The sequence below is a fragment of the Montipora foliosa genome, chromosome 14 (genome assembly GCF_036669935.1).
Source record: "Montipora foliosa isolate CH-2021 chromosome 14, ASM3666993v2, whole genome shotgun sequence".
Taxonomy (NCBI): domain Eukaryota; kingdom Metazoa; phylum Cnidaria; class Anthozoa; order Scleractinia; family Acroporidae; genus Montipora; species Montipora foliosa.
In genome coordinates, this window is record NC_090882.1 from 4,280,534 (window position 1) to 4,297,224 (window position 16,691).

Consider the following 16,691-nt stretch of genomic DNA (forward strand, 5'->3'; position numbering starts at 1 on the left):
CTTGGGCAAAACGATAATAGGGTTTAATTGTTAGTCTTCCTCGAGAACTTAATACTGCACTCGAAAGGAAACCGCATGTTTTCCTTGTATTTAACAGCATTAAAATCTTCCGGAAACAGTTAGAGCTTAATTGAAACATAAAACTCTCGCCATACCATCGATTTTAGAACAAATGTAACAAAGTTGGACCTTCATTTTATTGATTCTTCATAATTCGTCAATTTAACTGGAACTTACTGAAGTTTCCGCTGGTAGAACTTTGCGCTGTTGAATAAATATGGTAAGAAAGTGCTTTTAAAAATCCATCTTCAGTCTTCTTGTGTTGTTTTGTTCCAGAAAGGTAAATTGCCTTTGTTATGGTCTGGGTATTTGTTTGTCTGCCGATATATTGTGGTTAACAATTGATCCATAATTGGCTGAAATCGTTTCATTCAAGAAAAGTAACCGAAAGTTCTCCTCACTTAAAAAATTCGAGATTGGGCTCCCAAATCATTACAACCTTTCCGACACCCTTTTCTCCTTAGAACTTTAGTCCAAGATTCATTTGAATTCCCAGAGAAATGTCTGGGAATTCGAAGAAAAGCCAACTCATTCGGTAGAGACAAAAAGCGATAAACTATTTTAATCTGCAACTGTGGAGTAATTGTCTTTGTTTGCAACGAAATATGTCAATCCAACTTAGTTTCAAGTTTCAAGTTCATGCAGAGGGCTGCACTTTCCTTGAACCATTCCGGACATGTAATCTTGTTCCGGTTTAGAAACATGGTGAATTATTTGCGTAAGGTTGGGTATTTTGTTGGGGGTATACTTTCATCAAAACCTTAATTATTTTTTTATTCCACTCCCTGAGATATCGCGAGAGGAATAAAAAGGTAGATCGATTCGGTTCACATCGCCAGCAGAATAGGGCAAGAAAGAAAACGATATCCGAATACCCAGTGCATTTCTATTCCGGATCTTTTCCAAAAAACTGACAAGAAGATTGTCATGGCTATCGTATTATCTTCATTTTAGATCATTATGTTCAAATACTTATGAGCATTCTGATCATTCACTCAGTGTCCATAAGTGTTTGATGAGTAGCGAACAAAGTCCACTAATCCGCCGCTGTAGACTGGGAAAAAGTGGACGCATGTGACTCGTGTGTGGACGAATGAAATACTGTGTGGTCCAAACATAGGTCATAGTAAGACGAAACTTACCGAGCTGAAAGTAAGGGTAAAACTTAATCTCTAGTCTTAACTTTCCACATAAATGTATTAGAAACAATATTCTTGATTACATGCTAAACAAGCCAATAAAATGTTGTTGTTGCTGTTGACAAAGATCACAAGTCAGACAAGTCGACGAGGCGAGAGCGCACACATGAGCAGGGAATGGGGAGACTAAACTCGCCTTGAAAGACGCCTGGCCAAAAAAATTTATGTCAGTCTTCGACATTCAACAAAATTCACGTGACAAAATGTGCCAAGCTCCTTGCTTGCCATCCTCTACAGTTACTGTAATTTTGCTGCCTTGTCTATAGAATGCAGGATTTTAAACGGAAATTAAAAGGAAGTAAAAGTGCTGAATCCAGCATTTACTCTGTTACACTGTAATCGTGATAGTTCTTAAAACACTTGTAAACTCCGCGAACTGAATGTCAGTTTGGGCGGCCATAAGTGTTTTCTGACTAACGATTCCCTACAAAGTGTCGTTAGGTGAAATTAAACTCTAGAGAGTAGCACTTTAAAAGTTTCTTCAAGTTTCTGGTCCATTTTATTCCGTTCTCAACCAATCCATTCCACATTCCAATAACTTTCTCCTAGACACAACAAAAAAACAAATACGGCTTGGCGATTAGATCTTTGCGTTTGTCAGAATTTCAAGTTTATCCCGTACTGATCGGGTCCTTATGTAAAGGTATTATAACTTCGACTTGCTTGCGGTTTTGCAATCCGGGGCGTTACAACATTGTATTTGTTTTGAAAGGATACCGTGTGTGAGGATAGAACCACACACGAGTTACCAGCTTACTCCTTAATCTCAGTTGTCACCGTATGGTGGGATCATGCAGACAACGTTGGTTTAATGCAAGTAATTATTCCAGAATTTAAATCTTTGCGTGATGAACAAAATGTTCTGAGTTTCCCCACAGTGATTTACTATTTTTATCCTGTGGCGAACCTTGACAGTTTTTTCAACTACTTGGGCCTGTACCAAAAGAGCCGATTATCGACGGAAACCATTGGATTTTGTGTACTTATAAGGGCTCGTGAGAAAATCCGCCCTTTTGAAGGAGATACGCTTTGTTCGTTTTTCTACAATAGTATCAGCCAATACTCCCAACTCCATTCAGCTATTGCGCAAACATCTATACGTGATTAAAGTTCTCATGTCAGAAGCAGTTCAATGTTGGCGTGGGCTCTTGAAACAAAAAGTGGGTGACTTTCACAACTGAAACTCTAACTCCTCGTTGCTTGTTTACCAAATCAAAAGAAGGTTTTTAATACGGCTTTGATACAAGGATCAGTCGGCAGTCGCAAACTGAACACGCAAATTTACATTTTTTGTTCCAGATTTAAGTGTTTTGTTTTAGAAGAAAAGGAAAAAAATATCTCCTGGATTTCACTTCTTTGTTTATTCATATTTTCTATCTTATTCTGTTCTGTTTAGAAACTTGTCTGGATTTGCGCTTAAATCATAGAGACCACCAGCGAGACATTTCAAAAATATTTGCACGAAATGCGGCAGAACTAAAAATGAAATAGTATTTACCATAACGAAGGTAAAATGAAGTTAATCATTTTGCAAATATATTTGTTCCCGACAATGCATGAGACCTGCCAAAGAGTGACCGACAAAAAAAATGAAAGCTCTTTTGTCCGGACTCGATTCCTTCGCCGGGGTGGGGCTCTGCATGAATCGAAGGGAAATGGCTTACAAGCAAGGTTGAGTTGACGCTAAAGTGCATCTGGGGAACATTTGGGACCACTTCAAACTGTTGGAAGCCGGTCTTTTTCTTGGCCACCCCAAGTAAGCAAATGAAAAGAGTGCGCCCGGAGAGACTGGGGCCAGTAAGTGTTAAATAGCCCATTTCCGAGTTGCTGCATGCCTCAAGTTTCAAAGCGAGTCCTGGTGCACAACCATTCAAATGAAAATGAGTTGCGTATTCTTATGCAAATCAAACTCATTTCCCTTACAATAGTTGAACACCAAGACTCACTTCGAAACCGAGGCAAACAGCAACTCGGAAGTGGCCTATTAGGGTATGTTCAATCCCTCGGGTAACTGTTTGCACGAACGTCGCCTAAATTTGGGAGACTTTTGCGACCAAATCGGCCAATGATTTAGCTGGTCACAATAAGCCAAACAAAACGGTCACTAGTTTTTGAGAAAAAAGCTTATGAACAAAGGTTGTGAGACGAAGCCTACGGTCTGAAGTCTTATTCGTCAAAGTCAAGTCAAACCATTTTTGGGTAACGTTTCGTGTTAGTGCGGCTGAGATTGGAGCACGCGGCCATCTGTCTGCACTGTGGTTTAATGCTCAACCGACTAAGTCAAACCGGTTGGAACTTCTTCCTCTAACGTGACTTGAGATGTTGCTCATTACGAAAGTTGGAAAAAAGTTAAAGGTTGTTTGCCGTCTTGTCAAACTATATTTTACAGCTGTAAAATAAGAGACGTGCTCTTTCGCGTCTGAAAATGAACTGAAGCGGATGAAGTTACAAACGTGTTTGTCAGTGTTGCAAATTACGTTGGATTATAATAAACCGAGTATCCAGTTGGCAATTTACTATAATTATAAGGGGGATTCGTGAAAATCCTTCGCATTCTTTTAGCTGGCGTATACTCTGCACGGCGCAATCCTTTCACAAACGCAGAATTTTTGAAGGCCTAATGATTCAACAATGGAAACCTGCTCTAAACAAACAAAATCGCTGCTACATAGCGAAACTCTTCCCATCGGGAATTACCTGATAGACACAAATACACAATCATGAGGACGGTCAAACTACCCTGAAGATGGCTTAACGCCGAAAACATTCGGGTTTTTTACTTTTTAAAGAATTTTTAGCCTTGTAAATACTACTCATTTTTCACCGAGCGAATATTATGGGCAAAAAGAAAAGGGTTACGAATCTTAGCTGGTGGTATGGCAAAACCGGTTCGCTATTGAAAATCATTGCCGAGGAGTCAAACAAGACAACATTTGCAACAACTCCAGCTGGTGGTCGAGGTGCGTCTCCCAATAGACCATATTCGTATTCTCAGTATGGGACTGGAACTAGCTTGCAATGGAGGCTAATGCGAGGAATATGTTAAAAAGTATTTGCATTTGAAAAGATTTCCATTGCAAGCTACTGTAGTTCAAGTCCAAATGAGAATACGAATATGGTCTATTTCAAGTACAGAGTCTTATCACTTTGTATGAAAGGAAAAGAATTTGCAAAGACAAAGATCACCTGCGCAATAGCAAACAAAACAATTCTGGAGAGGATGGAGGTGGAAGACAGGAAAAGAAAAATTTACTCAAAGCACGGCAAGTAAATCAACGAAATCAAAATTCAATCCCGCGAAGGAGCATCATTAATTTAAGGATTTTACTAGCCTGTGTAGCTGGCGGTTTTGTTGTTGCGGAACGCAAGATAACTCGGGCGGTTTGCCTGGGAGAAAGGAAGACTTCTCTTCGCCGCTCGAAATCTCTCGCCCTCCAAAAAGAACTGCCAGCTACGCAGGGTAGGATGTTACACAATGACAACGTCTACGGAAACGAGGATGCCACGAAAACAATAGCTACCGTATGTACACTCTGTCCATGCGAATTCCATTTTGGTACATTTCTTTGCCGTCTTCGCCAAATTCGACGACTTCAAAGGGCCAAATTTCACATGTTTCAATTCTCAGTTCCTTCCAGCTTGTTGTTCCTCCAAAAAACAGTTCACGCACGTCTAATAATGCCCCGTTCACATCAAACCTTAACCATGTTTTGAAGATGTTTAGTTAAACACGGTTTCAAGGTGTTTTCTCTTTAAATAATGAATATTGGTTTTTGTCGACTACAAATCAAGCACAGATCAAACAATGGATTGAAAAAGGAAAGGAACTTTATTTAAGTGTCTAGTCGTTCTAGCGCTGGAGGACTAATTGGGGACAATGTAAACTGAAATTAACGATGAAAGCAAATCAAATCAAAACTAATCTGAATCGCACGTAAAAACCAGTCCAACATTTTTGTGTGACTGCTTTTCATTCTGTTAAACCCAGGTTAATTGTGTCTTGTTGGTGTGAAGAGTGGTGAATGGGGTATTAGGTTTTGAACGAATTGGAACGATTGCTTCATGATATCCCTGACGGGGAAGTTATATTTTGGATAGACGTTATCGGAGTCATCTTCGTCGTCGTCTTTGCGAAACTTCCTAATAGTTTATAATATTATTTTAAAGAGGTTTTCAATCGAGTGTCGAAAGTAATTAGCGAATTGCTTTGGTTTTGCATTACTTTACTCAGTGATTGGTTCAAAGTTCTCGTGCCACTTTTTCTACCAATCAGAAGTGAAACCAAAACCAATCGTGGCTAGCGCGTGCACATTTTCCCGCGCTTTGTGTCGGCTACGTGTAATTACTTTGAGTTTTGATTGGTTTACTGGATTGTCTCCGTCCTTTTTGATTGGCCAAAGTAATTACTTTGGTGGTTTTACGACACTGGATTGAATAATGAGACGTAAACAAACCTAACAATTTTCTTTTAAAGCAAAAATTTATGTCTTCACAATAATTATAATAAGAATAATCATAAAAAAATTGTAAATGCACTTAGTCTTGGAGGCTAAGAACAACAAGTGCACTTGTGGCTAAGATCTGTTCTCAGTCGTGCGCGTGCGAGCGAAATGCGCAAGTCAATGCCAATTCGTGCGTGGAAGCCTCCCCCCACGCGAAGATTTTCTGGACGACTGCGCACAGTGCCGGATCAGCGCGGAGAATCAGGACAAAAAAACTAAAGGATGAATTGATGTGGACGGAGGCGGTATCTTTATCAAAATCTCTTAAAAAACATAAATTGATTGCGATAAAGAAATCGCTTCTTCGTCCGTGCGTGGGAAAGTGGTAATAAAGTTTGTCGGTTTCGAGAGTTTTACAGCCCCAGAGAAAGAAAATGATATCTGGCACTACTTTTTATCCGTTAGTTCCTCTTTTGTTTTATTCTTGTCATAGTTCCTGTACATAAGCAAAGAAGAACGTTTGCAAATGGTTTCTATATTTAATACGTGGAACATAACATTTTCAGGCAAGGCCATAATTATTCAACGCCGATGCAACACACCTGAAATCTGTCGGAAATGAAAATGACTTCAGGTGGTTCACAAATGTTGCAATTCTTGAATTTCGAAACAAAAGGTAAGCCTCCCGAATGACCCGATTGCAATGATTAATGTGAAATAGAATACATGGTACGTATGGTATTTATCAAGGTCACAAGATAACATTAAATTAAACGATTCTTCTACAACGCTCCTAAACGCAAAACACCTTCCTTAATTATAGAGAATTTGCATTTCTTTTAATTTCGGCTTTACAGATTGGTAGACCCAAGTCGACGCGACTAATGGTTGATAGGAAACGTGTGGGCGTATGTTTTTGAAGATGTTTTCGAAAATTATGTTATCGCTTCACTTTTGCGTGCAACAACCCGAGTTGATGCACAATGCTCAACAATCCTTGCATGAAATCTGGCAAAAAGTTAAGTAAAGCAGAAACCTCCCCCCCCCCCCCCCCCTGAACCTTCAACACAAAAACTATCGTTTACTTAATAGATTTCATCTTCATAATTCAATGTGCTTTAAGCGTTTTATATTGAATAATTTCTGTATCAATTAATTTTCCGTCAAGATGTTTACTCGTGCTTTTTGGACGCACCAAAAAAGCGCTTAAAGACGTTGAATACTGAAAAAAATGACACTGATGGGAAAAACTTGAATTAGGGATAACTATTTGCATTTAAAAGTTACATTCCCTTAAAATTCTGTTTGCATGTTGTTTCTTGTCACGGGGAAAATGTACACGTGAGTTAAATAACATAATTCTTTCGAGTGTCGCTATAGGCCTTTGGCATGATATTTATTCAAGGTAAGAGGTTATATAACATGTCTGTTGCCTTGGTTCCCAGTCAGTCATGCCATTGTTATATTTTTTTGCGCAAACTCAGTAGAACAAGATTCCCCAGATGACATAATTTGCGTGTGTCAAAGGTGTAAGTTCATTCGACGCCTTAGTACACCTTCAAAAGAACGAGACAGAGAAAATTATCTGTGCTGTCTGGATCTCCTCTATCGAAGCTCTTAAAGCCTTATTCACGATCGACGTAGAGTTGAAACTGTGCGATGGAGGATGAAGATGTGCGAGGACAACGGCGAACGAGGAAACGATCGAGAAGCAACAGTTCCGATGATTCGATATCGGGGTGTGCGAAGGAAGAAAAGCATGCGACAAATAACTCGCGAAAATTCATCGAAGATCCTTGTGTTTATGGTCGCCGAATCCCTTATTTCGGAGAGAATTCCATCAATGATATTCTGAAAGTGGTTTCTTTACAATCATTTTCCAATCCACGATTGTCATCGCTAAACGAAGGCGAACGAGATGATATCACAAATCAGGGAGATCATAAAAGAGCGAAGACGACAGAGTCAGATTGCCAGTCGGATTCAAGTGAAGAATTCTCGCGTAAAGATAGATCAAGTTCATCAAGCGAAGATGCTGTGCCACCCTCTGGACACTCACAAAACGGTTTTCCTTCGAAATCTCGCGGAAAACGCGGTGATTTGAAGAATGGAACCATTACGAATGCGACAGTTGGTAACGGAAAAGATCAACGCTATTGGGAGAAGAGGCAACGGAATAACGCGTCGGCTAAACGCTCCAGAGACGCTCGACGCGTTCGTGAACTAGAGACTCAAATCAGAGCGGAATATTTGGAAGATGAAAATTATCGTATCAAGGTTGAAAATGAAGTTTTAAGAGAAGAAAATGCTCGATTACAACAGACAATTGAACGGCTTAAGAAAAAAGCTGGTAGCATTGTCAAAGACTGCGAGGGCTAACTTCGTAAAGGAACCTATTATTTGTAACCCATCGTGTTGTAAACAGGAAGATTGCGCTCGGAAACATTCAAAATATCTTCGCCTGTCTTTGTACAAAGAAGTGTGACGCAATCCACACACACACCTTCCCGCCATTTTGAATTTACACAAATGATTTGTTGTTAATATGATCCGTTCTCAGGTGTTTTGAAGAAGTAGCATATATTGGAAAAGGCAAAGGGGTTTTTACCATTCCTGAGTCGTACCGTAGAAAACTTAAGTGTTTTCTGTGTTCCAAGGGAATTGAAATTGCAAAATGCAATTTTTACGTGACCTAAAAAGGTTGTTTACTCGACTGTTGTGCACGTGCGAACACACACAACTCGCGTGATCGAAATATCGAGTCTAATATTCGTTTGAGTTTCCGTGAAACTTCGCCAAAAGGTACCGTTCCAAGATAATTATTTCTTAAACATCCGTATAACGGAAGCAATTTTAGGCAGGAAACGAAGGTAGGAATTTCAGTTGAAAAACACCAGGGACTAGAAATGTCGAACGACAAACAATAGGGGCTTTACGAAAAAAAGCGAGTTCTTCATTGAAAGATACAGCGGTTTCTGGCATTGGTCTGTGTTCACTGATTAGATATTTCTAGTGTAAAATTTGAGAAAATGCCCGTTCTTCGTGAACCGTTTTATATCTTCAATGGGCTTAGTTACCGTAAGCTCTTAAAATGTATTTTATTGTACAACTGATCATGCGAAAAGATATGTGTCAGTGATGAAAAGAGAAAAGTTCAATGTGATTTAACAAGACTGTTGTTTAGTTAAAGCATGTGTTGTAATTAGAAAAGGGAACCCATGCAAAGAAGGAATGAAATTTGTTATAAAATGGAGTGAAGTTGGTGTTTTAATGAGTTTTCTTGTCCTCATATTAAATATCAAGCTGTATACTATTTCAGAACTATTCACCTCTAAATGTCATGAATCTTACAAGTAAATTTTCCTTTTTTTCTTCTTGGCCTTTAAAAGTGAAAAAGGTATAACACACTTGCTTCCACAAATGGAAATGAAGAAAGATATTTCACAAATAATTCACAACTGTTTTCCTGTCATCAAATTCTGAGAAGAGACACCAGAAAATTAAGTAGGGAGATTTGTCTCCACCATTCAATATCAATTTGAGCCAAACATCCGTCTTCCCTTAATATTAATTCCCTGCACTTGCAGCAATATGCAATACAAAGAAGGCATTAATTTATGTTCAAAAATGTATTTTGCCAAAAAAGGTGATGTTATAATCCAAAGAAAGCTGAAGGGTGTCACTGAAAAATATTTTGGCCAGTGGGCTCCCAGTTTAAATAATAAAAAGGTTTATTGTTATCATAAAGTTTTGGGATTAAAGAAATGAACAGTATACAGCCCTAAATAATTGCAAGTAAAAGGAAGTGAAAAGAAATGAGTTGACAATGCAATGCAAATAAATGCTCAAGGAGTGGGTCAGAGTATTTTTTTCTATTCATTTTTACCTTGTCATATTTCCCACTGCAACAGTAAACTGTCCCTGGCTTTCTAAGGATGGCCACTAAATCTAGTGAAGGAAGACCTGCTTTCAATGGATTAGACAAGTCCACTGATCTGTCTCTATTTTTTTTATCTCCTCTCTTTTTGCAGGTGTATGGAGCTTCAGAATGTTGGAATCGTGCACAGTGTCCAACAGGTGATGCTGATTCCAGTCCAGTGTGTGGAGATGATGGGAGAACATACAGCAGTCGTTGTCTCCTTCAGATGGCAAAGTGCAATGGCCACCGTGTCAAATTGGCTCACAGGGGCAAGTGCAGAGGTATGAAGGATTTAAAAATTCCTTTCCTACTTTTGAGGGAGCATAAGATTCCAAAAGGTTAACATTACAACTTGGTTGACAGTCAGACAGACAATTCCTTTGATGCTGCTTTGATTTGGAGAAATGTTAGATGTATTTGAACAATGACAGCAATGAGATGGCAACAACAAGACAGGGTTTATGAATGAAAACGGTAGCTCTAACAGCAATTGCTCCACAAATGCCTGTTTTAATATTATTTCATTAAGTTTTGAAAGTCAGCAATGTAAAATACCAAAATAAGTGCTTTATAGAGAACATCAGCTTGTTAGGATAAATAGATTGATAACTCTTTTGCCGGCATAGCCAGTTGGTTGTTTCTTCAAAGTGTCACACACCTTATTAAATTAAAAAAAAAATCGAAAAATGATATAATAATTTTATCAAATTTATATACACTTATAATCTGGAAATAATTTAATAATAATAATAATTATTGTTATGATGTTATTTCCTACAAGTGTTTATGAATTTGATTTGTGATTTATGACTCTTAAAAGAACCTGTGTTGGGTGGTTAAGTTAAGTCAGCTGGAAACTTCTGAAAATGAAAGTCAAGGCTTTAATACTTTCTCATGATTTTTAGCCCCAAAACAGTTTCCATTGCAACCTGATAACATAGTTTTGCCGTCGTTATCCAAGTGCCTCAGAGAAAGGAACCAGGCAAGGCAACATGCTTTATCAAAGGATCTGATTATGCTAGGCGTTTTTGTACCCAAGTGTGAACCTGATGGCAGTTTTGCACAAGTGCAGTGTCTCAACACATCCCGTTATTGTTGGTGTGTTGACAATAATGGCAAAGAAATTCAAGGCACAAGAGTTCGTCTGATTCAACCCAAATGTCCTTCACCTGTTGCAGCTGTACAAAGTAAGTCAATTAAAAAGTCCTTAAAACAATCAGATGCTCTCTGAAAAGTTCTTGTTCTACAGTGGGTTCAATAAGTACTGGCAGCTGACGAAAAGTGTTGGCTACTTCACTGACAGAAGTCTGGTTACTCTTTTTCCTAAATGAATTATTGATTCTTTTGAACCTACGATTAAAATTTATGTTGACAACGACAACAGTCGGTAACTCTTCTAAAACCAGACGCCAACTTCAAATTTTCTAGGAACCCCTGTGCTATTACCTGCATAAACCTGCTGATATTAAAAGGGGCACTGTCATGCTTAATTTGCCTTTTTAGGTCAAAAATGGGTAAAAATCTAAATTAAATTACTACTTTACCTCACACATACAACATTCCTGACAACCCACACAAGATATGAAATATATTTATGGCACAAAGAGCTATTCGTATTTAAGTTTCGGTGTCTTTCTGAAGACAATGTCACCAAACTTGAAAACACTGTCCAATTTTTTTCAAGTTTCAATCCATTACCATCCTCTCCATCCTTGGCTGCAAACAACAAAGAATACTTTCAGTGCACTTTGATGGTCATTACCAGCAAAACTACAGCATTATGTTTTGGTTTTCATTGATGCAAGGACATCTTTTAATGTTTTCAAGTTTGACTTAAATAGCAGGATACTGCCCCTTTAACCTGCCAAGATTTCTTTAGTCAAACAAAGTAAATGAGATTTTCATTTCATTGGCTTCAAACCTGCTCATGAATGTGCAACAGTTGGCGAGTCATGTTTTCCTAGAAATTGTTTCGTGTCTTCAATACACCCCAAAATCTGCTGGCCAAACCTTCACTCTTCACTGGGAAATGTTTGAGGTAATTAATACAATTATTTTTGTGCTTGCAAGGATTTTTTTGGACTTAAACATCCTGGCTATGGCTTGCCAAAAAGCAAGCTGGAAATTTGAGTTTCCTTGCACCCCAAAAAGGCAAAGCTAATAAAACTAACAAAAAAAATCCAAGAGATTGTGTTCCCGAAAATGTCTCAATCATGAACTTTGTAACTTGTTCATTTGCAAAACTCAGCAACGTTTTTCTAATAGATGTTTTACCTCATTCTTAGCACACCAATCTAGTCCTGGAAAATCTGCATCAAAACCCTGGAAACCAGTAAAACCGTGCACAAACTGCAAAGGTATTGTAGAAGAGTTTTTGTTCGTGTTATTCATTCACTGTTCTACTATCACTGAAGCCACACGGAGTCTATAGATTTGGGAGACAGGACTTAAATACAAAGACCTCGGTGCACACGGAGAACTGCTTTTCAGTGCATCTTCATGTTTACATGCAACCTATAGTTAATTTCTCACTCATCTATAGGTGAATTTTATTAATTGCTTCAGGTTGTTCAAAAGATGTGCGTGCTGCATTCAATGAAAAGCTTGTGAAGTTCTTGTCCAAAGAATTTAGGGATTATGTCCATGGATCATCACCAACATCAACTGACAAAGTTCAAGGTCAGTGTTAGATAATATTACACATTCACCAGGTTTATGATGAAAAATCTATTCTCTTTTAACTTTGTTTAGCAAATACTTTTACTTACAATTTACAGCCTTGATTTAGAAAAGCATTTTTTTAATTGGAAGTTTTCTAATCAGCAATTACTATCCTAACAATCTCACTCGATTGAGAATGCAGTGAGTGAATATAAACAGCTGATTTTGCCCTCAGCATGAGAGTTAGGGCTATGTGCACAGTACAATTTCCAACCATCAAGTCTTTGACATAATTTTCTTCTCAATTCAGCTATTTGTGGCCTAATCAGTCAGTTTTAAACTTAAGTGACAATGGACTGTAAAATAAAAAAAAAAGAACTTTGAAGCAAACAGTCACTATCTTAAAATTAAAGCTTTAATATAACTACTCACCACTTGGCAGTTGAAAAGACACACTTTCAAAATACAAAGAAAAAATACTGGTAGAAGTGACTTTTTGATCACAGTGGCACTTTTCATGAAATCAACAAATTATGTTTCATAAGCTTGTCATATTCCCATGGGCATTTTATGTTAGGTGAAGGAAAGTTGATAGCCTTTAGAGAAATTTGAAACTTGACTATGCTTATAGACCACTTTCATAAATGGCGACGACTTTTACATTCTTTTGTATTTATGTTAATTAGACCTACTGCCCTCGTTTTAAAACAAATATTCTTTTGAAATTTCCTCGTCGTAGCGAGGTTAGTAGGGCTTATTAGCATTGAAACAAAAGAATATTTTATTTGGCCGCCATTATGAAAGAGGTCTATACAACACATTGCGACAATGTCCAAATTGGTCATAGCTTTCTCAACATTCATAGTGCCTACTCAAAAGATATCCTGCGATATATGTACAATGTAATTTTGTGTCGAGGAGAAAAATGGTAGTTTTTCCAGCTTTTTTCCCCAATAAACATAGAAAATTGTGCTTTGTCATCAATGTGTTGAATAATAAAACAGTTATCCTGCTCAATCTTGTGGAATATCACCTGATTTTAGCCCACTCGGCCTACAGCCTCGTTGGCTACATGTAAGTATCAGGCGTTATTCTGTGTGATTTTGCAAGATAATTGTTAAATATTCACAGCTGTAGCGTGACACCTTGAGGACTGCAAAATGAAGAAGAGATCACCTTTTTGTTTGTTCTGAGAGGAAACAAGATATATTTAGTGAAAATTTCAAACACTAAAAGACAGTTGGCTTGACAGAAAGCAATAGTAATTTATAATGGTCAAACTGCAGAAAAATGCTTTAAATAAGTCAGGGGAAATTTTCCAGTTCATGTGGTGTTTTGACTTTTCATATTTACCAACTCTTTCGACCACTGGAAAGTTTTGTCAGTGTCGCTTCGGCATTCAGTTTGTAAGAGGTAGGCAGGTGCAAGCAAAGCTAAAAAAATTCATCCTGTCAACTTAACAGCTGTTGTCCCATCCATTGTTGTCTCAATTTCAGGACAGCTGGACAGCATGGGAAAGGTCCATCTGCTACTCTGGAAATTTACACATCTTGACAACAATGCTGACTATCTGCTGGAGATCAAAGAACTTAATGGTTTCTTAAAAAGTGCAAAGAAGTCTATTCATCCCAAGAAATGCAGCCGTACGTTTGTGGCATACTGTGACAGAGACCAAGACTTCAAAATATCACTAAATGAGTGGTATACATGTTTTGGCGTCAAAGGTAACAACCTCCTGGTGAAATTGTCAGTGCTGTGTGATGCGTACATACAGTATTTATTTGTGGTCTCTTAGGATATTATCCACGAGTCTTGAGATACACATATATTCTTGAATGTACTGAAAGTGGGGTTTCAAGTTAACCCCAGTGAAAAGATTAATTTTTTGATGTTGACTCTGGATACTAACTCAGGATACTAACTAGGTCTATGTGACAGTATTTTACCACCATACTGCTAGGATCTAAAATGTTGAAATGGAGAACATTCGCATTTGTACTGATAGAGATGCTACCCTGGTGAATAAAATAAGAGATTTCTTTTTTGACATTGAAAAATAAAAATAAATCTCGCCATTACACATTCTTGGTCTCGTGAAGGAGAATGATTTAAATTGAAGAGTCTCAGAAAAGTTGACTTGGGATCCAGGGGAGATCTAGGGGGAGGGTGCAGGGGGTGTGCACTCCCCTTCCCTCTTCCTGAGATGACCTCCAGCTTTTTTATACAACTGGTATTCTTCAAAAAAAAAGTTCACCAGTCAGCTATGCCATTCTTTAGTGGTGTGCCCCCCTCCTAAGAAAACCCCTGGATCTGCCCATGGGATCAACCGCACAAGATTTGGCACTGTGTTTGACAAAAGAACATGAATTTGTTACACTCGTTCTGTTCTGTAATGCGGCACAGTTTATTATCATCAACTGAACCTAGATTACTGCTCTTTGTCCTATGAGATTAGGTAAAACATCTGAACTAACACTTGAAGTTGTTTAAATGTTTAACTGCCGACAGTTTTGAAAATACCTGCATCACTCACAAACAAATTCATCAGATCTCTTTACCGGTAACATTATTGATCATCACTAGCTGTAACCTACATGTTTTACGCATTGGACCATCTTGCGGAAGTTCGAGTGTTGAAACTAATGTGGACCAATGCTCAACTTAACAACTGACAATAATATTGGTAATGACATTTCACAAATTTGTAAGACTTTCATGTCTTTCGTGACAAGAACTTCAAACCGTAGCCCTGTTTCACACTACATTAGTAAAATCTCTGTGTGATTGATAGTTCCCATTTTGAGAGGGTTGAATCTCTAACAATGTTTTTGCAAAATGTTATCCACAGAAATAAAGAAGTGTACGGGAGAGTATCTGGCAGCTTTGAAAGCAAGCCAGCAATCAACAAGATCCAATCAGCCACATCTTCCACGCTGTGCAAGTGATGGTTCTTTTGCCCCTACACAATGTCATCACTCCATTGGTTACTGTTGGTGCGCCGATGTGGACACAGGGAAACCAATACCCAACACCACAACAAAGTCTAGCTCACTTGATTGCTGGAAGTTCAGTAAGTCATGTTTAAAAGAATTATTGCGATGAAGGGAAATGTAATTTCACTAATTTAACAATAAACAAGAATGATTATGATAGCTATGACAGTGTCAACTGAATTTAAAAGAAGGCAGCGTGGTCGAGTGGTTAGGGTGTTGGGTTTGCATGCGGCTGCTCCGGGTTCAAATCCCATTCTAACCTCTGGTTAGGATTTGTTTCCGGTTGTCCAGGATTCAACTCTACCACGCTTTGTAAATAGCCAGCTGGGGTTCTTAATACTGTTTCTGTTAACTTTGAATTGTTTCTTTCACATTGTCAAAAGTGGGGTACCTGTAAACTAGCTTGATGGCTAAGTGCACTTCCACCATATACAAAGAAATATAACTTTGCGTTGTATGATAAACAATAATTTTTAATATAAGGATTGTCTGATAATTACCTGCACATACTTGAATTTTTGTGCAACTAAAACTCTCGTTATAATACATAATGTAATAATAATATTTTTATACTTTCATTTTTGCAGTGTCCAACAAAACTTCAACAAGTACAGCAAAGAAAGGTAAGGAAAGTTAACTCACTCTCAGTAGTCTTGATTTTAGACATTTTACTAGGAGAAATCATTGATTATGAAGTGCATTTTTTGGGAGAACTTTGGAAGATGGAATCAGTAGAGGAGCCAAGATGCCAAGGAGACAATGCATTAAATTTATGTAAAGGACGTTTATTGCCCCTTTCCAAAACTCAGGGTGTTGGTGGAAATTGACTCCATATGAACAATGAGGTGTGCGATCGTCATTTGCACATGATGTATCAAAAGCAAGATGCTCATGAATGCATGACGGAACGCCAGGTGGCACTGAAAAAGCAAACAAATGGTGAAAAACGAAAGCTTACCCTATGCACAGGATCCCTGGAATATTAGGAATTGCATTCCACTAATGTCAAAACCCATATTACAATTTAAACCTGTGCATTTCTTGCATTCTGATTGGGTCACTCTCAGCTCTGTTTGCACTTGTTTGATACGAGATAAATTGCTGTAACCATTATTCAGTGCTACGTGCCATCTCACATCTAGTGTGTATCTTCGAATAAATGTACCTTATAAATGTATGGTTATAATGATTAAGTGTTTCTGTGATTCATATTTTGCAGAATGTGCCCAAGATTTGTGGACATCCTTTAAAAAACACATGCTTAAGTTATTTAGGAAAGAGGTGGAGGAAGATTCACCTTCTGATAAAGACAGTGAAACAGGTATTGGAAAAATTGACGACAATGTTTTAATCATACTGTACATTGGGGGGGAGGGGCAGTAGGGTTTTTTTGAGACCGCAAAACTGCACAAATACT

General features: G+C 38.1%; 2 protein-coding genes across 5 annotated transcripts in view; both read left to right on the top strand.

Moving 5' to 3' along the window:
• Positions 1-16,691, top strand: part of LOC137985417 (SPARC-related modular calcium-binding protein 1-like) — a 42,809-nt gene that overhangs the window by 23,024 nt on the left and 3,094 nt on the right. For all 4 annotated transcript variants that reach the window (XM_068833039.1, XM_068833037.1, XM_068833040.1 and 1 more), the window contains exons 3-10: positions 9,733-9,901; positions 10,526-10,807; positions 11,906-11,977; positions 12,186-12,299; positions 13,778-14,005; positions 15,130-15,351; positions 15,862-15,897; positions 16,494-16,595. In XM_068833039.1, coding sequence (XP_068689140.1) covers positions 9,733-9,901; positions 10,526-10,807; positions 11,906-11,977; positions 12,186-12,299; positions 13,778-14,005; positions 15,130-15,351; positions 15,862-15,897; positions 16,494-16,595 — 1,225 coding nt within the window. The remainder of the gene's footprint in view (positions 1-9,732; positions 9,902-10,525; positions 10,808-11,905; positions 11,978-12,185; positions 12,300-13,777; positions 14,006-15,129; positions 15,352-15,861; positions 15,898-16,493; positions 16,596-16,691) is intronic.
• On the top strand, positions 7,208-8,954 carry LOC137985419 (protein giant-like). Its single transcript, XM_068833044.1, has one exon. It carries the CDS (start codon positions 7,361-7,363, stop codon positions 8,078-8,080), a length of 720 nt encoding a protein of 239 aa, XP_068689145.1. The 5' UTR covers positions 7,208-7,360; the 3' UTR covers positions 8,081-8,954.

Bases quoted from the DNA above. Each gene is read 5' to 3' on its own strand.
- LOC137985419 (XM_068833044.1), top strand. From the start codon at position 7,361: ATGGAGGATGAAGATGTGCGAGGACAACGGCGAACGAGGAAACGATCG.